Source organism: Amphibalanus amphitrite, unplaced genomic scaffold (genome assembly GCF_019059575.1).
Source record: "Amphibalanus amphitrite isolate SeventyFive unplaced genomic scaffold, NRLGWU_Aamphi_draft 001649F_arrow, whole genome shotgun sequence".
In the NCBI taxonomy this organism is placed as follows: Eukaryota; Metazoa; Arthropoda; class Thecostraca; order Balanomorpha; family Balanidae; genus Amphibalanus; species Amphibalanus amphitrite.
In genome coordinates this window covers 59,448-84,920 of record NW_024883142.1, presented here as the reverse complement: position 1 = coordinate 84,920, position 25,473 = coordinate 59,448, and the positions used below count along the sequence as shown (strand labels likewise).

The following is a 25,473-nucleotide window of genomic DNA, read 5'->3' as shown; positions in this document are numbered from 1 at the left end:
AGAGGCCCCCGAGGCTGATGGCTGTGAGGCCCTTCTGTTCATATAACTGGCCACTGGAGGCCCCTGAAACCGGTGGTCTGGGAGGGCCCTCTATCCAAACTAGTCAGAAGAGGCTCCTGAGACCGATGGTGTGAGAGGCTCTTTTATTCATACTGGCTACAAGAGGCCCCTGAGACTGGTAGTCAGAGAGGTCCACTCCTAATGAATCTGAGGGGGGCCTTCTATCCACATTTACACTTTTCTAGGGAGGCCCCCGAGACTGATGGTCTGAGAGGCCCTTTTATTTATACTGTCCACAGGAGCCCCCTGATATAAATGGTCTGAGAGGCTCTTTTATTTATACTAACCAGAAAAGGCCCCTAGGTAGGATTGATGGTCTAACAGGCCCTTCTATCTATACTAGCCAGAGGAGGCCCATGAGACTGATTGTCTGAGAGGCCCTTCTATTCAAACTAGGCAGATGAGGCCCCTGAGAATGATAGTCCGAAGAGCCATGCGGCGGCAACTGGCCGTGGCCATATTTCGGCCCGGTGGGGCCCCACAGAGCTCATGAGAGCACCTCAAGGGCTCCTAAGTAGACACGCTTATCCCCATAAGGGTGCCACGCCGGCTTCTGAAGGCTCCTTGCAGGCATCTAAGGGCCCTTTCCGGCCTCTAACGGCTCCACCCGCCTGTGATGGCTCCACACCAGTGTTTATGAGCGTCACACAGCGGCGCCTTTGAGGGTCATACTAGTGTCTCTTAGGGCCCTATATCGGTGGCTCTGGGGTCCCCACACCGGCGCCTCTGTGGGCCACCACACCTGTGCATCTCAAGGCTCTATAGGTACATCTGAAGGACCCACACCGACACCTCGGAGGGCCCCACACCAGTATCTCGGAGCTCTGAAGGCCCCACACCGGTGACTCTGAGGACTCACCGGCTCCTGAGAGCACCATGTTGATGTCTAACGGCTCCACAAGGCCACTGAAGGCACCACACAAGTTCTCACTGAGCTCTAATGTCCATGTACCGGTCTCTGAGGGATTTAACCCTATTAGTGGCAGGCTCCTGGTATACCCCTATTAGTGGCAGGGGGGGGGCTGTTTACGACCCCCCCTTGATATCTCGAGATCTAACGGGCCGATTTTCAAAATTCAAACGGCATTCGATTTCGCTCAACGTGATCTACATTTCTAAAAAATAAAAATTAAAATATGTCAACAGGGGGGGTAGAGGGGGGTAGAAACGGGCAAATTGCAGATACATTTTTGACTGTTTATCACGGCCAGGTTTCTGAACCAATCCTAACGCAACTTTTGCCGATCGATAGAGAATGAACCAGGAATTCACATGGATCCTAAAAATATGCATTTTCAAAAATCATAGGCGGATACAGATCATTGAGATTGGGGGTACACAAAAAGTATAGTAAATAAGGTTTTTGTTGGTACTGTTTCTAAAAAGGGTGGTAATGGTCTTGTTATGTTACAATTTTCTTATGAGAGAACGACTACAATTGTATTGGTCATGCATAGGCGGTGTCAGGGCACCTATGTTGGGAGGTAAAACATAACCCCCCTTTTTGGACGCCTGGATCCGCCTATTATAGCAAAAACGTGTCAAAAGAGGATGCACAATAACTGTATATGTTATCACATGTATACCTTTCATTCACTGTTCGTAAAACTGGTGCAGCATCGTGATCTTCGCCCAAATGACTCGCTTCACGAATAGGACCCCCAATTCCCAGTGCTCTGGAGCCGCCCCTGGTAAAGTTATGAACTTGAAATTTTCAGGGAATAAGCCCAATTTAGTTTTAGGAAAAGTCAGAAAATTTCAGCATCGGAGCTTCAGCGGTTTCGGAGATATTCCCGAAAAACCTGAGGGGTGGATAAAAACAACCCCCCCCCCTGCCACTAATAGGGTTAAGCCAGCGCATTCATAGCTCCACACCAGCAATTGTAAGGGCTTCACACTGAAGTATCTGAGGGTTCCACACCGGTGTCTCTAAGGGCCACATACCGGCATCTCTGAGGGCCCCATACCGGCGTCTCCGAGGGTCCACATCTGGCGGGCACCCATCAGCGACTGAAGGTCCCACACTGTCGACTCCGAGAGCCCCATCTGCGTCTGGGAGCAACATGCCGTCTCTAAGAACCACAGCGGCTCCTCCGTACGAAAGATGGGCGTCTGCATGCCAAAGGGGAGCGGTTCTGAGACAGTAGGGCACCTACGTGCAATATCTAGAGGGGCGCCTATGAAGCCCATAGGGGCACCTCAATGCGCAAGAGGGGCGCCTCTGAGGCCTACATAATATATGGGCGTCCACATGCAATAGAGGTCTGCATTGATCAATGCCATGGGGGTGCATTCATAAGAAACATGGGCGCCGGCATGGCAAAGAGAGGCGCCTTCAAGTGTCCATAAAAGAGAGACGCCTATGATAAGCGCACATTGTATGCGACAACGGGGCGACTGTGGGACATATAGGATGTCTCTGATGACTATACATAGGGCGCTTATATGCCAAAGAGGGCGCCTATGAAGCTAATGGGGGCACCTGGGAAACGAGGAAGACATTTGTGTAAGGGTTTTCAGGGGTCATGCGCCGTTTGCGGCAAATAGATTCTAAAAAAAATCGGAGGGGGAATAAGTTTTAAAAATGGTGCGGACTTTCCGCACTGTTCGCTTAAGCGGTTACGCCCCTGGGTACATCTGCCCGAGCCCCGATCTCAGAAGCTAGATTTGGAGGTCATACTTGAAAGCAGCCAGCAGGACGAGGCAAAAGTTGGAGGCCCCTGAAAAAGGAGGCCCCTTGACAGGGTGGCCCACCCACTTTTCATGACGTTCCTACGCCCGTGCCTTTTTTTGGGGTCGAAAATGGCAGAAATGACGTCACTCTGACGTCATTAGCGTCCAACCTATCATAGCCTTTGCAAAAAGTTTTGGTCACAATGTGCAATAGCTATTCACGGGAGGGTACTGAAAGTTTGGTGACGATCGGCGCAGCAGTTCTCGAGATATATCGAAAAAACTAAAGGGGGGGGGGGCAAAAATGCCCCCCCCCCACCTGGAAGGTTAATGAGTTTGAGATACCCACAATGAGGGCTGAGAAACACACCGCGGTTCTCATGCCACGGTGTCGCATCGCTTCCTAGCCCTCTTCTTCTTGCATCTTGATAATAATTTTATAGTCGCTAGAGCTTACAGCCCATTCCGAGAAAACTCAGTAGCGTACGAGCGGTATTACCTACATGTCAGGTGAGTGCGGCGACTGGTCAGATTCAGGAAACAACGTTCAGTCCCATGTGAGCTGGCATTGGATCCCCAGCAGTGACAAGTTCACTCTGAGCAATATTACGTATGTACCTACTCATACGTTGTAAGCCAGGCAGACTATTTTTTGGGGCGACAAACGGACGAGAGGAATAGTTAGCTTTGCACGTGCACAGGTGCGACGCAAGGAGCAGGAAATAGGTACTTCAAGCTAGAGGGGAGGGGCAAGTCAAAGGACGGATCCAGCCATGCGTCTTGGAGGCCTGAAGCTGTTCAGAGGGAAGGGGGGCATTGGCATCCGATGTAATGGCTGACAACATAGGTACTCGTATAGCGGTTCGATTGGGGGAGATGCTACTCTCATGATACCAAGAATCTCTCGAACAGTAATGTCAAAACTTTAAGCATCTCCTCCGAAGCCGGCATTGATCCGGGTTAGTTGGTTTTTAGTACTGCTCAGACTGGCGTCGCTAGTTGGTAGCAGGTGACTCGGCGGCTCCGACCGGGACGCTGTACTGGCAGGTGTGCCCCTCCCGCACCGAGCCGCAGCCCACCGCCCACGGTCCGGCGCTGTAGAGTGTCAGACAACGGTAGGAGGCGGAGGCGACCACCCAGCCGTTCCACCACAGCTCGGCCGGCAGGTCCACCGTCCGGCCGGTCGTCATGTCCGCGAACACGCCTTCCTCGGGCCGGTACCAGATGCCGATCCAGTAGTAGTAGCCGGTGATGTGGGTCTTGAGGTAGTTGAACTGCCGCTCTGTGTGCGGGAAGGCGGGGACCGACTCGGGGTCGTAGGCCCGGCAGCTGGCGAGGATGGAGGCGTTGCCGCCGACCATGGGGACGTAGCGCTCCCGGTAGGCGATAGACGGGTCGTCACTGAGGACGAACCCCTCGGGCAGGAGGGGCTGGTGGAGAGGCTCGGCGGCCGCCGTCAGCGGATTGGAGTCGGAGTGCAGCGGCCACAGCCGACACAGACCGGTGACAGAATCACGGCTCCACTTTATACAGCCGCGGGTGAGGCGGCACCACAGGGCGCACTGGGTGAGGGAGGCCGTCCCACCGGTCTTCAGCGGGCGGCTGGCGTGCTGGACCGAGTGGGAGACGTAGAGGGAGCCGCTGACGGCCAGCGAGGACAGCAGCAGCGGCAGCAGGACGGACCCCGGGAACATCCTGCCACAGAGAACTGGGACGAGGGACCGGCCCCAGACTCCAACAGTTCGAGCTACGCGAAATACAGCCCAGCCAGAGCAGAGCGTCACGCCGACTCGGGAGGTTGAAAGCTGCGCAGTCGTTCTCAATTGACAACAGAGACTCTTATATGGCAGCAATACATGGCAGCCTTGCACGGCATCGATCTGGCGCCTGGCCGTGTCGCTACAACACGGCGCGGTGCACAATCCCCGACACCATCATCGAGACAAAAGATAGCGAAATGGGTCCAGGAGCACAGCAATTGCCTACAGTTTAATTTCTACGCTAGGTCATTACAGCGATACGCGATAGTCAACCAGGCAATAAGACGTGGCCGACATCCAGTCATTCATGGTCTCATTTAACCCGCGCCCTGCTGGGGGGGGGGGGTGAATTTGAACAGAACACCCCCTGTGGTTTTTCGCAAATGTCGTTTTTGGTACCTACAACTTACCATACATCAACTCTACACATGTTGTGAAAATTTCAGACCAAGGTCATTCAAGGTCAGGTCACCACGTCACTTGAAGTGACCTCACCTCATAAAAAGTTTCAATGTCTGCCAAGTGCCATAGCTACACCGAGTGGCCGATCGCTTTAAACTTTCAGCGATTGCTAAGAGCGATAGCATGTACAAAATTTATATCTCAGAATTTTGATATCTATGACCTAAGTTCAGGTCAATTTTGCGACCTCCCCATTTATTAAGTCAATAGGAGAAAATTGAAATGCGCCTCTTTTGGACGAAAGACATTATAAACACTCCCAAACACTGAATAACAAGTGGCTTAGACACACTGGCGACCCCCTGTTTATGCCCCTGAGGTCATCTCAGGTCACGAATGGTACCTATCTAACAGTTTTTCGCAAATAACTTTTGATAGAGGCAGGCTAGAGCGATGAAAATGCGTTGATGTGTTCAGCTCGACGATATGGATCGACTGATATGCAACATGCCCCTTTCCGGTTAGGTCATGACCTTGACCTGAGGTCAAATTTTTAAGTTGACCTTTCAAGGTCAAGTTATAGTTCATTTGATGCGTCTTGACGAGAGGAACACAATGCTGGTAAAAGTAAGCTCGTACACGGCTTTGGTCAAAAGGTATTGCGGTAAAACTGTTTCCAAAAAATTCGGTTATTTTTGCAGTTTTTGCCCCCTGCCCTGCAGGCAAAACCATTGGCGTTATGTCAAATCTGAGACAATTATTCAGAAAGGGCGTTAATAGGGCTATTGAATGCGCTTTTCCGCAGCGCTGTAGCTCTATTGGCTCCCGAGTTACGTGTTGGCTTCTTGGAAATTGTCGACATTCGACCTGGAAATCGGCGAAATTTTGCCTTCAATGACCTCTGATGACCTGACTTTTGACCTGACCAAAGAAGTGACCCAAGTGATTTCGTCATTATTTTTGGCACTTTTTCGAACGCCGCCTTCCGCGTATCGCTACGTAGCCCAGGAACCGAGTTAGAAGGGGGGGGGGTGTTCAAACACCCCCCCAGCAGTGCGTGGAAATCCAGGACCCCCAGCCGGGCGCGGGTTAAGGACCTTCATTCAGGACTGGGCTGGCTTCCATTCATGGCCTCTAACGACTTCATGGTGAACTGGCCTTAACCCTCGCCCCGTTGGGGGGGGGGGGGGGCATTTTGGCCCCCCCTGTGGTTTTTTTAATAGCAAGAAAACGGCGGCGTGCAGCGCCGCCAAATTTGCAGTACCTTCCCGGGCATCACTTTGACACCTTCACACCAAATTTCAAGTCTTAGGTCACCTTAGGTCAGGAGTTATTGAGGTCAAACTGAGGTCATGTTCGAGCAAAAATGAGCAAAAAACATGCAATCTTGAAACGCTCACCAAATCTACAGTTATCAAGCAATTTCAAAGTTCTTTATATGGTCTAGTAGACAAAAAGCGGCGCTACAAAACTGCTGTCTCGGATTTTCAAAATTTTGGGTTTTTGACCCCAAAAAATAAAAAATTGATTTTTTTAGAAAAAAAAAATCCATTTTTTCCGAATTTCGAAAACACAGGAATATATGTGATAGTCCCTGCACTCTTCTATACACATACTAAATTTCAGATCGATATCTCGTTTTTTGGCCAAGTTATAGCGAAAAAACTGTTCAAAATTGATGACGTCAAATTTTTGAACTCAATTTTTAGCGATTCTAGACCTCGTACGGCAAAACAAAGACCACCATTGAACTCCCCGTGACGAGCTGCATCGATTCGATACTCATTTTATGCACAAATATTAACTTTGAAATTTGACCTAATTTGACCTGACCTTGACCTGACCTTGACCAAAACGTGACCTAAGCTGGCCCCAAAGGCTGCCTGACCCACATAATTGCATTTGTCATGTAAAATGGACCATAAAACATGTATCACACGACACTTTCATATTGTGACCCCCCGTGACCTGACCTCTGTGACCTGACCTGGTATCAGTGACCTCAAATAGCAAAATACCTATGTGTTTGAAGAACATTTCCTCATCGATGATTTTCAATGAAATGCATTTTACTCGATTTTACAACGCATTTCTTGAAATGCCTGTAAACGGTGAAAATTGGACCTTTGACCTGACCTGTGACGTCATCGGTTTGACCTAGGTCAATAAAATTGGGTTACAAGGTAGTTCCCTGATAGGGCTATCCAACACCGTTTGCCGCTTGTCGCTAGGTTGCGTGGTTCTCGAGATCTTAGGGGGGGGGCCAAAATGGCCCCCCAACAGGGCGCGTTGCTCGGCAGAGCCCAACGGGGCGCGGGTTAACCCGCGCATGACGGGAGGGGGCTCTACAGAGCCCCCTCCCGTTTTTCGGCAATATCTTCTAAAGCGTTTGAGGGATCAACACAAAACTTGCGGTACCCTCAGCGGCATCACTTTGACACCTTGTGTTAAAATTTCAACTTACTAGCTACCATAATTTGGCTGGAAATGACGTCAGAGTGACGTCATGTCGCCCGACTTTGATGCAAAATAGTGAATTACGGCAAACGCTCTCAAGAGCTTACTTTTAAAGCTAGATCCAATTTCTTTGCATCAATGGACTACACATACACGTAGCTATCAAACTGCCATCTCGAATTCCAAAAATTTTGAAAATTTTAAAAAAATATGTTTTTACAATTACAAAAAATATAGGCATTGTTTGGATTTTTTTCAAGATGTTTTTGATTTTACGCAAAAACCGAAATGTATGTGATAGAACACATACTGATGAACTACTCTAGCAAATTTTAGCCTAACATCTTCAAAAATATTTTAGTGACGTAATGTCCGCCATTTTCGCCTAAAAAACGGCAAAATTTCAAACGCCGATAGCATCTTTATTTTGAAAGGAATCAAGACGTAACAAAAAAGTTTATAACGTGATTCTTCTTTGTCTATCAAATGGCTATCTCGGTGTTTTGAAAATTTTGGATTTTGGACCAAATGTTTAAAAAAAACTGACTTTTTTTGGGAAAATGATTATAAAATCCAAAATATTGAGCATCGAAAAAAACGGAATATATGTCAGAGAAGTGGTCTATGTGCACCTACATACCAATTTTTAGAAGAATCGGTTCAAAATGTGGGAGTTATTCAAAATTGCGGCCCTGGTGGCGCAGTCGGTTAGGGCGTCGACCCGCGGTGCGGGCGGTGCCGGGTTTCGGGTTCGATTCCCGGTTCCGCCCGTTGCGCGGGCGTCGTCCCCGGCTGCGTCACCAGGTGTGGGGTAGGCTCCCACTTCAGCCGTAGCCTGGGGGGTGGGGAATAGGACGGAGGGAGGAGCAGGTGCTCTCTCCTATAATTGGGACATGAGCCCGTTGGAGAGAGGTCCGACTAAATAAAAAAAAAATATGACGTCACGACACACAATCTTTTTTTTTAAAGAACGCTTTTTTGGAAGTTCTAGACCTCTTACGGAAGCAAAAATAGCACCATTCGATTCGCCGTGAAAAACTGCATCAGATAGACACCTTTTTAGGCCTTAACAACCAACTTCAAAATTTGACCTCACTTGACCTGACCTTGACCTGACCTCGACCTGACATTCATCCAGATGTGGTTCATATCACTAATTGAGTGTGCCTATTGAATTCTATGAATAAAATGACCCATAAAACATATGTCGCACATGCCCTTTTCTGTTTCGTTCTTGGTGACCTGACCTGATCTTGACCTTGACCTTTGCATGCTATTGTATGCAACGAATATTGTCTTGGTAGCCTAAGAGCACGTTTCGGGCAATCAGTCCCAGTCCATTCTTCGGCAACTACGGTGCAAGGCCGATATATGTAGAAAGAAACTTGCATTTTGTACCCTTGACCTAACTTGACCTGACTTCTGACCTACTTCAGCAAAAAAAAAGGGCTCTTGAGATCCGCCTGGTTGAGAGCTTTCGATTGCCGTCTCTAGCCTTTCGAAAGGCTAGAGACTCGGCAGAATCTGCCCCCCCCCCCCAGCAGGGCGCGTATGGCTGAATAGCCCAGCGGGGCGCGGGTTAAACAAATTGGAAAGGTCGTCCGCTTTACTGGGGTCAGTCCCCAGTAACCCAAAAGTTACTGGGGACCTGTCCCCAGTGTCCCCAGTGGTGGTTACCATAGAGATCTTATATACAAGATATATAATAAAAGTAATATAATATATGTATATAAGATCTCTATGGTGGTTACACGCCTGATGATCTATCTGGCCAATACCGAGGGCAGTTGTCACTGGCTGATCCAGGGGGTCCAGGGGATGGGAAGGGACATTTGCCGCTCCCGGGCCGCGGAGCGTTCGAAATCGTCGAAATTTTGTCGTTTCCTTGGCATAGAAAATATAAATGGCCTGTATAGAAAATAGTTTATATGTAAAAAATGCAAATAGAAGTGAAATCTGAAGAGTTTTGGGAATTATAAGAGACACTTTTAGGATACATGCCCTCGCAACGTCCCTGGACCCTGACCACCTTCTTGGATCGACCATGAGGTTCTCAGTCAAACGGCTAATGATTATATTGCATGCCAGCAGGGTCTCCGCCACCGGGGGGGGGGGGGAGGGAGGGTCGCGGGGTTCCGGACCCCCAAAAATTTTGCTTCCGTAATGCCACTTCCATTGTATAGAGTGACACATTTTTGGGTCGGCACCTGCGGCTCCGCCACCGGGGGCTGTGGGGGCCGGGCTCGCTCAATGATTTTACTTCCGTAATGCACCCTAATGTGCCTACAGGGGTGTCGAAGTTTTGGGTTGGACCCACCATCCTGAGGCCGTGGTGGAGCCCCTGGTCAGACCCCCGCCGCAATCCCGACATTGTGGCGGACCCCCTGCACTTGTCACCAGAATCCAGATAGTCGCTGGTGCCTGGAAGCGAGTTATGATATGGCTGAGGAACGGCGCCACGGATGTGAGATGTCCTAATTTCAATAGTGGTCGTGGGGGACACGCCCTGCCAAGCTGACCAAAAAAAGCATACCTATGACCGGATGTGTGTCTAATCTATCAAAACATTAAAGGCATTTCAGCAAAGGCTAGAGACTCGGCCAGACGACACAATTTGTTTCTTTCTATAGTTCGTTTTTTTTCAAAAGGACGCTGGCTCAAAGTTCAATATCGAACCTCTCACGTGAGTTTTGGCAGCTTCAGTCAAGAGCTTCAGTGTCTGGCTAAGAATTTCTTACCGAAAAAATAATCGATTTCAAATTGTGCACGGTAAGTAGCTGGAAATTGTTTCTTAAAAAATGAACATACTATGATGACGTCACTGGTGGCAGCAGGCACCCAAATGTCCGTGCAATGGGACAAGTGTCAACGAATTTGGGTGAAGCTTAGTTTTTCATTGTTGCCGAGCTTAATATCGAGTAAGCGGTTCCGTCCATGATAGTTATACGTTACAATGCAATACATGTTCAACAGCATGACGTCACCACTGTTCTCATATTTGGTTCCAAAACGCACATATGAAAATTATCGGGAAGAAATCACATGTTAAAATTAGTCTACGTTCGATTTTCTCAGGTTCAGTTTTTGCTCGTTCTGCTGGCTAAAACACGTGCTTGTTCGAAAAACATACTTGGAGCCAGCGTCCTTTTGAAAAAAAAACGAACTATAGTTGCATTGCAAAAGAGGACAAGATCGATGCTTGAATTATAGCGCAACTGCTTTAATTAACGTCAAAACATTACAGCAAACAAAAGGCACTCATTACGAGCTCATAAAATGACAGCTCTGTGCACCTTATGACGTCTGCCACTTGTCATTTATCGCCCGGCCCCGGGTGCAGCTGAAAACACACTTACCCCTATCCCTAATCACCGGCCTTACATCATCAGACCCTCACTCGCCTAACTGGCTCGGCTCACGTCTCACTCACTCGCCTGACTAATTCGCCTAACTCACTCACTTTCCTAACTCGTCGCCGGAGAGGCTAGCGTGGGACTTAGCGAGGCACTACAAGAGTCATTTATATAACCGGGAGCCATCTAAAACTCAACTTGCATCTTTAAAATTTTTCTGTTAGTTGCTAGCTGACCACGGGCGAGAAAACCGAATTACGTTAGCCGGCGCTCCGCTGGGGGTCATTTCGAAAATTTGACCACACAGGTCAAGGTCATGACCTGACCGGAAAGGATCATCTTGCATGCCAGTCGATCTGTATCGTCGAGTCTGAGTATGAGCGGCCGGCCGGCCGTGCGGACGCTTTTGCGAGGCTTATATCTCAGCAACCACTTGACCGATTTACACGCGGTAATTTTTGTGGGGTTGCTTCATTCCTTCTACCAAGTATTGGACTATTCCCGATGCATGTGGGTGACCCCTTATGCACGTGCCACGTGCAAAACGAAGAGGTGTCAGTTTTATAATTGTTGCAATATCTCGGTAAATACTTGGCCGATTGCGCTGAAAGTTGGCATGTAGTTAGGTAGGCACCCACTAGGCAATGCATATCCATGTGCCAGCAGAGGCGGATCCAGCTCAGAGGTTTGGGGGGGGGGGGCAAACCATAAAAATTTCTCGATTCTTTCCATGCATCGTCCATAGGCGTAATGTTAAAATCATGCCGTTTTGGGGGGGGGGGGCAAATGCCCATTTTGCCCCCCCCCTGGATCCGCCACTGTGTGCCAGAGTTGGGGTGCTGCTGCACGTGCGCACGTGCAGGGGTCGTTTCCAGATCTCGAGAACGGCTGGACCGATGGCGCTCAAATTTGGTACACGGTTAGGGACCAGTTAGTGGGTGCCGTGCACAAGTCAGTTGGGACCCTTTATGCACGTGCGCACGTGCAGGGTGCCGCTTCTAGATCTCGAGAATGGCTGGGCCGATTGTGCTCAAATTTGGCACATCGCTAGAGACCGGTTAGTAGGGTGCCGTGCACAAGTCAGTGGGAGGTACCCCCTCGAAATTTCGCACGTGCAAGGCCCACCCTCTCGCTCGCTCCGTTAGTCGCCCCAAAAGGCGTTATACTGGTATACATGTTATTACGGAGCGAGCGAAGCAAGCGTAGTCCTTACTTAGATTAACGGAAATTTCCGAGTATGAGCGGCCGGCCGGCCGGCTGGCCGGCCTTGCGGACGCTTTTGCGAGGCTTATATCTCAGCAACCACTTGAACGATTTACACGCGGTAATTTTTGTAGGGTAGCTTCATTCCTTCTACCAAGTATTGGACTATTCCCGATGCGTGTCGGTGACCCCTTATGCACGTGCCACGTGCAAAACGAAGAGGTGTCAGTTTTGTAATTGTTGCAATATCTCGGTAACTACTTGGACGATTGCGCTGAAAGTTGGCATGTAGGTAGGCACTCACTAGGCACTGCATATCCATGTGCCAGAGTTGGGGTGCTGCTGCACGTGCGCACGTGCAGGGGTCGTATCCTGATCTCGAGAACGGCTGGACCGATGGCGCTCAAATTTGGTACACGGTTAGCGACCAGTTAGTAGGGTGCCGTGCACAAGCCAGTTGGGACCCATTTTGCACGTGCGCACGTGCAGGGTGCCGCTTCCAGATCTCGAGAACGGCTGGGCCGATTGTGCTCAAATTTGGCACATCGCTAGAGACCGGTTAGTAAGGTGCCGTGCACAAGTCATTTGGAGGTACCTCCTCGAAATTTCGCACGTGCAAGGCCCACCCTCTCGCTCGCTCCGTTAGTCGCCCTAAAAGGCGTTATACTGGTAGGTATATCAATATACTGTTACTCATATCAATCGCTGAAAGTTTCAAGGTGATCGTTTAGTCGGTGTAGCTATGGGGAGCCTTTGAACTTTTTCTGAGGTAAGTCACTTGACGTGACCTGGTGACCTGACCTTGAACGACCCGGGTCTGAAATTTTCAAAACATGTGTGAAAATGATGTATGAACAGGTGTACCTACCAAAAACGGCGGTGCTGAGCGCCGCAGTTTTTGATATATATTTGCGAAAAACCTTAAGAAGTAAAAACGCCCCCCCCCCCGGCACGGCGCGGGTTAAGATCTGGCGAAAAACATAAGAGAGGCCAGTGTGCAGCTGACGATACCCTAGTCGGAGACGGTCAAGTGGGTCGGGAGGGGAGGGGAGAGGGCGTGAGCGTACCAAAGACGCTCGCTGGGAGGGGTGGGGACGTGGGACGTGGGCGTATCAGCCAGTGGGAAACTGGCACATGATGAGCGCCCGGCCGCCCACCCGTCCATGTGTGGCCCGTGCAGAAATTGAGGCGCGACAACAGGCTGGGAGAGAAGCTACCCCCGCACTCCACCGGGTCGGAACGAAAACAGCCAGCCGTATGCTTAAATCGACTTACCCTGAAATGACTGAGCATGTGAAGTAGCAAGAAGGGGATAGTGGGACAGATGCTGCCACAGGACACATCCTGTCAGCGGGGGTTTCTCGAAAACTATCATGCGTTGGTATGTTGTAATGTAAGATACGCTTGTTTTTGTCTGAAAAGGCTCGGTACTATTAATACAACAACGTAAATTTGAACATATTTGATAAAAGCTTAAAAGTTGGTAATTGTTTTTGTAACGGAAATCCGAACTTTTTGACCAGAACAAAATGTTAGGTCATGGCTATTCAGATAACATGACGGTATCTTTCAACTTCGCTTTGGGTAGTTATGAATGTCAACATTATCGTGCTGAACATCATTTTGTCGACATAGGTAGTTACCTAGTCCAAATTTTCAGTAAAAAACACATTTTGAATTTTGATTTTCATCAAGTGGGGCACATTAGCTATCACTCAGTCCGGGGCAAATTCGGTCACTGCCAGAATCGGCCCCATCTGTACAGATTTGTTGGAATTAATGCCTAATGCCGTTTTCAAGACGGGCTATCTGGCAAATGCATCTAATTTTACCAAATATACGCCTCATCTCTTTTACAGCAAATATCTTCATTTTATGAAACTGTTTCAATGTTTACCAGATGATATTGTCTGATAACTTGACAAAGCAAGCATATATGTAAGCAATTAGTGCAACACTATAGCTTATAGCTGATATTTTAGCTGATAGCTTCTAAGAAACACACTGAACCTTATTTTACCAAACATCCAATACCAATACATACATGTCGATGACATAGATATATTCCTAGCCAGCGCATGACTGGGGGGGGGGGCTCTACAGAGCCCCCTCCCGTTTTTCAGCAAGCAATATCTTCTGAACTGTTTGACGGATCAACACGAAACTTGCAGTACCCTCAGCGGCATTAATTTGACACCTTGTGCTCAAATTGTAACTTTCTAGCTACTATAGTTTGGCCGAAAATGACGTCAGAGTGACGTCATTTCGGCAGATTTTGATGCAAAATATTGAATTACGGCAAACGCTCTCAAGAGCTAAGTTTTCAAGCTAGATCCATTTTCTTTGCATGAGTGGACTACAAATACACGTAGCTATCAAACTGCTATCTCGAATTTTCAAAATTTCGAAAATTTTGAAAAATATGATTTTATAATTACAAAAAATATATTTTTGGATTTTTTCAATTTTTATCTCGATTTTTCGCAAAAACCGGAATATATGATAGAACGCACTCTGATGAACTAGGTACACTAGCAATTTTCAGTCCAATATCTTCAAAAATAGCCATGTTATTTGCATTATTGTCAAAATTTTACAATTACATATTTTTCAAATCCATTTTTCAGTACTTTTTTGACGTCGTACAGCAATATAAATGGCACCATCGTGTTCCTGAGCTCATACTGCATCTGATTGGCACCTTTTGTGGAAAAATTTCATTTTTAAAATTTGACCTTTTCTGACCTGAAAGTGACCTGACCTCCGGTAAATTCAGCTGACAATGGCCTCAAATGACACAGACGACACTATTTTCGAAATCTACGAGTAAAATGGACCATAAAACATGCGTCACGTGATCGATACATGATATACAATTTTCGTGACCTAGGATGACCTGACCTTGACCTTAAAAATTCGAAGTAAAAGTTTGTTGCCCTCACGGTATCTAGGGCATCTATCAAGGAGTGCGTACACCAAAAATGAGCCTGATCGGACTTGTAAGCCGGCGGTCAGAGCCCAAATTGTGAACTAGCAAAAATGTCGATAATTTTTACTTTGACCTGACACCTGACCTTTGACGTCATCGGTGACCTCGAGGTCAATGGAATTAGGATTCGCCCGAGTTTTTCTAGGACTATCAGACGCCGTTTGAATTTTGACAATCGGCCCAGTAGTTTCGGAGTTAGGAAGTTAGCTATAAATAGCCCCCCCCCCCAGTAGGGCGCGTTATAAAAAATCCCAGTTGTGCTCGGGTTATAAAATCATGCTCAGAAGTACTGTAGGCAGCTCATCTCCAACACGTAACTACCATTATCTTTTTTTCACATTTCGTACCGCATATTGCTGTCCTCAGCAGTGACCTGGCAAGTTCAGAGCAATGCGCCATGTCCGGCCCACCTCCGTTGCTGCAGGCCCCCCCCCCCCACCCCCGCCCACGACATATGCAGGCGCTCCCGCAATCTTGTATACTTATCAGTGCGTGGGCGTCGGAGACGAGCCAATCAATGTAGGAAGTGCCGAGAAGGGCCTATAAAACTGTCCTGGGCCGCCAAGTCTCCACTCCTCCAATAGGTCACAGCTCGGTCCGAGAGCCGAGAGGTCACAGTCGGGTTTGACAGGTCGACCACACACCGCTGTGCATACTAGTGGTGTCATTTTCCAAAAAATGTCTGACCGATACCGACCGAAACCGAAATTTGGGAAAAATTTCCGACCGAATACCGACCGATAACATCCCAAGCCAAAATTTGACCGAAATTTGACCGAAATTCTATTTGCTATTACTCTACCCCAAAATTGAATTATTTGGTAAATTCTGATGGAAACTAATGGGAAATGGCATTTCAGTCCAAGTTCAGTCAATTCTTAGAAGAATACGCTTTGCCCATCTACACAAAAGATTACATCTCACACGTACCAAATTTTAAAGAAATACAATTCAAGATAAACGACGATTTATTTTATGAAACACTGTTGATGCTGATAAGAGGGGAAACTGTGCGATATTCTAAAAGAAAGGCTAAACAAAAGAGGGAAAAAGAAAAAGATCTTATGACAGAGATAACGCGTGCGGAATCCAAGGCAGATTCCGCGCAATCAGAAGAGAACATAGCGCACCTTAATGGTCTAAAAGAGAAACTTGAAAATCTTAGAAAACCTTTCATTGATGGTTTGATCGTGAGGACAAGGGCTAAGTGGCACGAAGAAGGCGAGAGACCTTCAAAATATTTCCTCAGCATGGAAAAAAGAAACGCAATAAGAAAAATACCAACATGTTTGAAAATTGAAGGACAAATAGTTTCTAAATCGTTTTCGATACTGAACGAATTTACAAAAGATTTAGCAAAGAAATACGCTAAAGATCAAAACCCCTCGGGCTCGCCCTCTATGAAAAACTTCATTACAAAAAATATATCAAACACACTCAGCATAAACGAGCGCAGACTTTTAGATCAGCCCATAACTTTTGAAGAGTTAACAAACGCGATGAGAAATATGAAAAAAGGGAAATCCCCGGGCTCAAACGGGTTTACGGCATGCTTCTTCAGACGTTTTTGGGATAAACTAGGTCCCTTATTGCATAGAGCATTCGCGTACGCACTCGAGAATAACAAAACGTTGATGACGCATCAGGAAGGCATTGTTACAATGATCCCGAAGGCTGGCAAACCGCCCGATAGCATAAAAGGATGGCGGCCCATAACGTTACTTAACGTAGATTTTAAGATAATTTCTGCAGCGATATCAGCGAGACTGCAAAAAGTAATGGGTAACTTAATAGATTCATGTCAGACTGCTTACATGAAAGGGCGCTACATCGGTGAGAACACTCGTTTAATATTTGACGTGATAAACAATCTAACAAAACACAACAACTCAGGTTTAATTATGTCCGTCGATTTTGAGGCGGCTTTTGATTCCATATCCTGGAACTTTCTGTCCAGTGTCCTCGAGGAATATAATTTTGGCCCATCATTTAGAAAGACGATACAACTAATGTATCTGAACAATGATAATTTTTCGCGAATTATGCTGAACGGATTCTTAGGAAATAAAATCACTTTACGATGCGGGATCCGGCAAGGTGACCCAACTTCCGGGTATTTATTTAACTTAGCTGTTAATTTACTTGCAAATCAAATTAAACAATCAAGGTTAGTGAGAGGAATTAAACTTGAAGATAATATTGAAATAATAATTTCGCAATACGCTGATGACACTGTGCTTTTCCTGCAAGATGCACAATGTTTGAACGGTGCCCTAAGAGAGTTGGAATATTTTTCAGAAGCCTCGATGCTAAAAGTAAACGGAGATAAAACAACATGTCTGCCGATAGGCCCGCCTAACCTGAACAATAGTGGAGACCAATGTGGTGTTAAATGGGTCACCAGCATGAAAGTTTTAGGAATCATGTTTGAGAACGATAACACTAATATAACCGAAGTCAACTTGCAACCCAAATTGCTTCAAATACAGAAAGAGATCGCGCACTGGCGTAGAAGAAATTTAACAGGTCTGGGGCGAATAACCGTAGTCAAATCGTTACTGATATCGAAGTTAGTCCACTTGTTCACAGCCTTGCCAAATCCACCTAAAAAAGATCTTAAAAATTTAAATAAGTTACTATATCAGTTCATATGGGCGGGTAGGCGAGACCCCATTAAACGTGCCAAGCTCATCCAAAACTACACCAATGGAGGGTTATCTATGATCGATATCCAAGCGTTCGTTAACAGCATGAAGCTCACATGGTTGAAGAGACTCATGCAAAGTCAGGCTCAATGGACAAAAGTTTCGGTCTTGGAATTACCCAAACCAATCCAAGAAATAATGTCCCACGGAAGCAAATTTATAAGGAAAATCAAGGTGAAAGTTACAAACCAGTTTTGGAAAGACGTGTTAGAAGCGTTCGAATTTTTTACCCGAGAACACACCCCCGACACAGAAGAAATACTGTCTGAAAGCATATGGTTTTCGGATTACACAAAATTCACGGGATCGATGATAAGAAGTTGGCACTCAAGAGGAATACGCTTCATTTCATTTATGATTTATTCGATGAAAATACAGGACGTCTTCACACCAAAGAAAGTTTAGAAAAAGCATACAACATTAAGATGACATTTCTCTGTTACGCGAGCCTGGTAAGAAGCTTACCTGATTCAATAAAAAACGCCTCAATTAAGAAAAGATCTGAACCAAACATGCCGCCAAGGATGAACTTGGCACTAAATCACACTTATTTCACACGCTTCGCCTACATGCAATTCGTGATCCATAGGCAAAAGGAAATAAAAGATGCAAATGAACGGCTAGAGCAAAAGTGGCTCAGGGATGTAGGTTGCTTCGAAGCTAGCAGTTTTGTCGAAACCGTCAATGCTACGAACTCAAGTTACAACAGAATGTTTCAATATAAAATTGTAAATCGCATCACAGTTACCAACAAATACTTGCGGATGATCAATGTGAAAGAAAGCGAAAACTGTACTTTCTGTAATGCTGAGCCCGAGACAATATCACACTTATTTTGGTACTGTCCCATAACAAAAGAATTTATCACGGCAGTGAAAACTGAACTTCTAAACAAGTACAACGTAAGTGTAAGTGTAAATTTAAAAACATGGTTATTTCCCACAGATTTACCAGCCAGGGAAACATTGATATTCACATTAGCAAAAATAGCAATATACAGAGCGCGCTGCAAAGATAGCACACCACACATCACACACTAGATGAACATGTTAAAACAAGAAATCGAAACAGAAAGCAAAGTTGCCGAGTTGCTCGGCAAACAAAATAACTTTCAAGAGAAATGGGGAGCACTTAGGCATATCAATGCTTAAACAGTGAAGACTGTATTAAAAATGAATAGGACATGAAGAAAAAAAAACATACACACACACATACACAACACACAAACACACTGCACAGTCACATGAACACATTACCGCCACCTATACTCTTATAACACAATACACATTGGCACCCCCTCATAGTATCCCAAAACCTGATATTCTCCTTCCTTCAATCAAGCTAGCGAGCGCGTCGGCCGCTGTACGGCGTTGGCGGTTGTCGCGCGATTTATCTCACGAGACCGTTTCCAAGGTCTCCACGTTGCCGCCCTCGCCGTCCTCTGCCGGTCCGCCGGGCCGGGGGCCGCCGTCGTGGGGCGTCGTGGCGCCGCCTGGCTCGTGAATAGGTAGTAAACACACTGGCGACAGGCAGCGAGCGGTGCGCCGGACGCTAAATTTATTGACGGATCACGGGGGTGACAGATGTCTGCTATGGGAGAGTGCCTGGTGATGTTTAGAATGTGTGTAGCATGCTCGAGTGTGAGCTGCTACCGTGCTGCTGGGTTGATGTGTGCTGATGGATGGGTGTTCCGATCAATAAACGTGAAAAAAAATCAGTCAATTCTTAGCCACTGCAAAATACATTTTGTGGTAGAAGTTACTTACAGTTAAAGACTGGAATTGAGTTTCACAATGGTGTGTATTTGTGGGGCCAACTGAGTCAAAATCAGCCTGCTTGTGGTTGTGGTTGGACAATTGGTGGCTGCTGCCTGCTGAGTGGGATGGCTACTGAAGTTGCCAAAACATGGCATCCCTTGTAGTATTTGGGGGAAATTTTGCAACTTTATCATTAACATCCCAATAACTTTCATTTTAACTAGGCAAAAATGGAATACTTTCTCTTTTTGAAAATGGTTTCACTGACAGGGTGACCGAAAGTGTCCGATTTTTGGGGGGCCTGACCGACCGATTACCGAATCGGTCAGCATATCTTTTCGGTAACCGATTTTTTCGGTAACCGATTGACACCACTAGTGCATACGTAAGTCTATACATGACTAGACTACGCAGGAGCTCCGCCAAAGCGGGGCTGCGAGCGAACAAGCCCCGCGAATTCTTGGTGTGTGTTGTAGACTCCGCAATTTTCTAGACGCCTATAAGTTTTTTCGAGTTGGTTTGATGTTTCCATAAAGGTTCGTAAACAACGTTTATTTATTTCTTTATTTGATAGTTTACGAACTCCTTCATTCAAGGCCACATGTTCGCGAAAATTTCTTGCTTGTTCATGAACCTTCATAAATATTAAATACGTTATCATTTCTGATACCTTTCACGTTGTTATTCTCATGCAGTGACGTACCTACACGGTCGCAGGCATGTTTTACTTTTATATGTAAAAATGCACCAATCTTATAACAAGCAAATATAGGTAATCGTGATTTATAATGATTCTTGCAACGCTGAGGCTTAAATTGTGCATTCCAGACCTGGCATGACGTCATATAAGGCATCACTGACTAAGGTCGTTTGGTGCAATAGGAGTTTTTCGCCGGTTGAGTCATCAATTGCCCGCAAAAGAAATGCCACGTCGAATGATATTCAGTATGACATCCTCCAAGCAGTTTTATCACCCGCGTGGCTTTGACCTAACCTTGACCTAAGGTCAACATCCTAAAGCGGTCTGACCCAAACAAGAATGAAAGCTTTCCGACTTACAGATATTTTAAGTTAGGGGTTAGGAGTTAGGGGCAGATTCTGCACCGACCCCTCCCCAAGCGGGGCTGGGTTAATTACTGAACACAAGCCTTCGGTTGTGAAATACACCCCAGTCATGCACGGGTTAGGTTGAACATGCCTGCCAGTAGACAGCACTGCAGGATTTGAGTGCAGCCGAGCGTTTGTCTGTTTGGTTTTCAGGAGGATGTTGCGTCTGCTGTTGGCTCTGAGCTGCGCGGCCGCTCTGAACGCGGCGCCGGGCACCGTCTATGTGCCTCTCAGGGATGTCTTCCAAGCCGTGAGTTCCGCCCAGGGGCATGATGTGACGGCCTGCTTGTCATTATCTGATAGTTTTACTTTACATATGACGGTGATTTATAATTGAGCAGTTGGTCGGTTTAAATGTAACAGAATAGGTGTGGAACATGATAGGGGAAGGTGGGGTAGGCTACCCTACCCTTTAGCTACCCTAAAGCAGGGTAGCTAAGAAATGTCCTAAGCCTACGCTTCATTGGCCGCAGGGATTCCCAAATAAATGTGCCTAATAGAAAGGTCCATGTTTAGTCGACTACAGAATGATGTTCCACTTTTCACGGGCCATTATTTACCTGGAGTGGTAGGCTGTGCCGCATCACACAGGCTGAGTTCACAGATTATAGCTTTGTCCCAATGCTCACAATCGACACGCTTAATTGCGTGATAACGGCACAACTTAGCGCTCCGGTCAACTGATAGCTTCTTAGGAGTGGAACATCATTCTGTAGTCGACTATACTCGTATTAGCTCTAACTTTCCTGTTGATGACTTTTGTCTACGTCTGGTACCTATAAAGTGACGGATTTTGACCATGAAAAAAACGAGACACGTTTCTGATTAAAAAAAAAATCGCGGGGCAAAGTGAACCACTGTGTTGGGGGAAGTGGTCCACTTTGCCCCATTTAGCCAGAATTATGCTGAACTTTCTAGTTTCTGGTCCGCCTTACCCCATTTTCAAATATTTTGTTTGATCACGCATTGCAGACAACATGCGCCGAATAACGATTGCTGCTTAACGACACAATTACAGCCATATAAATGCATTTCCGAAGTACAGACGTTCATGAAAATAAAGGCATAAACATGGTAGCTATGATGACATTTATTTTGTAACACTGAAGTTAGAAGGGAAGTTCAAAAACGCACATTTTTTGCTCTAGAGCGAAGGAACTCACCCGGATCAGGCTGCCGCTGCAGGTGAAAGTGCGTATATGAGAAGCACTTCTAATGGCTATATAAAAAATGGATAGCGCTGCTAATGCGTAGGTACTTACTTACAACAGGGTGGGTGGTTCGCTTTGCCCCGGTGGTCCGCTATACCCCACTTTCCCCTACCTATCTCATAAAAAGCGAGAACAGTGAAGTTTTTTTCACGCTACAGTTTTCATTAGCGTAACAAAGGGGAGCTGGGGAAGGGCTAGCTCAACTTCAGTGAACAGGGGAAGGGGTATCAAGAATGGCAAAAAAAAAAACGTATGACGTAATTTATGGACGGCCCCTTTGGAGAAAATTGAAATGCACATTTTTTGGACGAATGTCGTTCTAAACACTCAAACATCGGTTCATAGGTAAACATAACACACTGAATCGGAAAAGTGCACCCGTGACCTATCTGTGTGCCCGAGGTCATCCCACGTCATGAAAGGTCACCGATATTTTCATACTGTAACTTTTGATAAAGACGTGCTATGACGTGCGGTGAAACACACCAGATTTGTTCAGCTCGACGACATTGATCGACTGATATGCAACATGACCCTTTGCGGTCAAGTCATAGTCTTATCATTTGTCAAATTTTCAAAATGATCTCTCAATGTCAAACTATCGTTCATTCAACCCATCTTGACGAGAGGAACACGATGCCGGCATAAGCAGTGTCGTCTCTTTCCTGAGACATTTCAGAAAAAAAAAACTTCCCAGAAAAAAAAACTTTTTTTTGTAAAAAAACGTTTTTTTACATAACAATGTTGACTGTTGTGTGTAAATTTTCGCTCACGGCTCGGATATCTTTGGACAAATGACAGGCTCGGACATTTTTGGACGGACAGAGGAGAGGGCCTTGTCAAATTCAGAAAAAGACATGAGAGGCAAGAACTGTCGTTGAAGGTCCCACCTGTCATAAAGCTAAAAAGCATTGCAGAAGTAACGTTGCCATCTTCACCAAATGTAATGAAGAGCGGCTCGGGGTTGGTGACGGCACTGACTGGCCCGTGGTGCCGTTTCAGGGCCAGCAGTTTTTTGTCGGTGATCTCGAGGTGGGCACTCCCGGGCAGCCCATGTCGGTCATTGTCGCCATCGACGGCCTGACGTGCCTCAACTCTGTGCGATGCTCGGACCCGTACTGCACCAGCCACCGGCAGTACGACGCCTCCGCCTCGTCCACTTACCAGGTGAGCCGGCCGGCGGCGCCCTCCCACCGAGACAGGCGCGCCGTCAACTGCGGCGGGCTGGGCTGGTTTGCCGGGTTTGCCCTCTCAGCATACCGAGGACATCGCAAAGCCGAAAAGTAGTGGACATTGGGGGTGCCATTGCGGTCTGGGCGGCAATCATGGTGCTCCGCGGCGGCTGTGCCCGCCACAGGGACACTTCGGTCGGGCCACACGGCCCCGCAGCAGTCACCGAGCCGCACAGCAGTGAGCTGCGCGCACAGATGGGAGCCGCTCCGATCGGGCGATGGCGACCGTCGGGCCCGAACAGCAGCCAGGGGGTCTAAGGTGCCGAGGAGAAGGATTTGTGTGTGCTGAGGATAGAGCGGAAGAATCCGAAATGGATAGCGAAATGGATACCTTGCTGTGATTATTAACGTACATATATTCTCGATAGACACTTTGTTGCAGTCTACTAAACGTGCTAAAGTAGCAGTTATTACATTGTCACAACCTGCTGCGGCTACAACAGTTCGCTGCCGCAGTTTTGCAGCCAGTTTGTGATGCATAAACTGACGGTCTTCCACAGGAGGACGGCACTCCTTTCGACCTCCCGGGAGGGCTGAACATCAGCGGCGTGCTCTCAAAGGACTCGGTGAGCCTGGGTGGAGCCACCGTCAGCGACGTGCTCTTCGCAGAGGCCACGTCCGTCTGGAACCAGTGGTCGACCGACGCGCCCAACGACGGCGTGCTCGGTCTCGGCTTCAGTCCGGCAGCGCCGTCCATCCTGGACGCCCTGGCCGAGCAGGGAGTGATCGCTGACCGGCTGGCCGGCATCTGGCTGGGCCGGGACGGCGTCGGCGGCGAGCTGACCCTGGGCGGCATCAACGAGCAGCGCTACACCAGCCCGCTCACCTGGACGCCCATCGTGGACAACATGGTGTCGGCCGAGAGCGTCACCGTCGGCCAGGTGAGCGTGTGCGCCGCCGACTGCCGGGTGGGCGCCACCTCCGTCAGCCCCTACTTCTTCCTCACCATGCAGATGGCCAAAACCATCAACGACGCGCTGGGCGGCACGGACATCGGCCAGCCGGGCGTGGCGGCGCTCGACTGCGCCACCCTGGACGCGCTGCCGACGCTGGAGCTGGTGATCGCCGGCCGCTCGCTGCAGATGAGCCCCCGCCAGTACACGGTTGTCATCCCGCTGACCGGCGGCGAGAGCCTGTGTCTGTCGGGCTTTGTGGGTCAGCCCGAGGCGCCTCCCGCCGACATTACGGTCGGCACTCTGTTCATGCAGCAGTTCTACGCCGCCTACGACATGGACAACATGCAGCTCGGCTTCACCGACAGTGCGTAGGGGAGGAGCTGCCGCGGGATCCAGCGCCACCCACCGGGAGTCGGCAGCACGGAGCCGCGGGATCCAGCGCCACCCACCAGGAGTCGGCAGCACGAAGCCGCGGGATCCAGCGCCACTGGGAGTCGGCAGCACGGAGCCGCGGGATCCAGCGCCACCGGGAGTCGGCAGCACGGAGCCGCGGGATCCAGCGCCACCCACCAGGAGTCGACAGCACGGAGCCGCTGGATCCAGCGCCACCCACCAGGAGTCGGCAGCACGAAGCCGCGGGATCCAGCGCCACTGGGAGTCGGCAGCACGGAGCCGCTGGATCCAGCGCCACCGGGAGTCGGCAGCACGGAGCCGCGGGATCCAGCGCCACCCACCAGGAGTCGGCAGCACGGAGCCGCTGGGCCGTCCGCAGCTCTGCGTGCCTCCATCATGGGTGCTTTACTCTAGGGTGCTTTACCGGACACATTTAATTAATCCATTTTAATGGAATGTTGGCCTTGTTAACTTCAAAATGCTATTATACTTCAGATACTTTGAATATATGAATTATACCAAATACCATGTGTGGTAGTTTCCGCTCTCACATATCAATGAGGTTTGTTTAGGCCATGCTGTGCTCTGCGTGATAATTCAGGAAATCACTTGCAAGTTCGGTGCTTTATCGGATTTTACGTGTAATCGGTATAACCGCAGAGCGAGTTCAGCCAATGGGAAAAACGGTGGGACGGCTTCACTGAGGGGCACGTCCGTTCACTGCTCAGTCGAGGAAATTACACGGATGACATGGATGTTCAGACTGCAGGAAACCACGGACGACACGAGTGCTGAGTTCATGCAAACGTATGAAAGCACTGGCGGATCCAGAAATAATGTCCAAACACATCCTTGGATTTCGCTTTCTTATACCCCACAATGCAGCTAAAACAACTTTCCTTAGCACGTGCTCCGCTCGGCGATCGGTGGATTTGGCATTTCTTTGGCGTCTTTCAGCAAAAAATCACGGCACTGACCCTATGCAGGACGCTGATCGACAGAGGGCGTGAAAGGAGTGGAGACCGAGTCGCGCCAAAAGAAAATTAGTATATGAAGGTCACTCGTACCACCGATCGCCGAGCACGTGCTTATGGCACCTGACCTTACTGGATCGGACGAGACTGTAAGATTCATTAGAACGGCGAGGCCCACAGCCATACACACATCCGCGCCGCAAACGTCCGTACGTACTCGGCGGCGGCATCGTGAACCCTTGCCTCATATAAAACACCCAGTGACACATAGCGGTTGGCCAGACATTGCACTGAAGTGGAA

The 25,473-nt window shown here is 48.0% G+C and overlaps 1 protein-coding gene across 1 annotated transcript; it reads left to right on the top strand.

Annotated features, from left to right (window-relative positions):
• Positions 1-20,599: 20,599 nt before the first annotated feature.
• Positions 20,600-24,721, top strand: LOC122374368 (cathepsin D-like). The gene is made up of 3 exons (XM_043353063.1): positions 20,600-20,716; positions 22,680-22,844; positions 23,410-24,721. The coding sequence occupies exons 1-3, from the start codon at positions 20,624-20,626 to the stop codon at positions 24,175-24,177; spliced, it is 1,026 nt and encodes a 341-aa protein (XP_043208998.1). The 5' UTR covers positions 20,600-20,623; the 3' UTR covers positions 24,178-24,721.
• Positions 24,722-25,473: the final 752 nt, after the last annotated feature.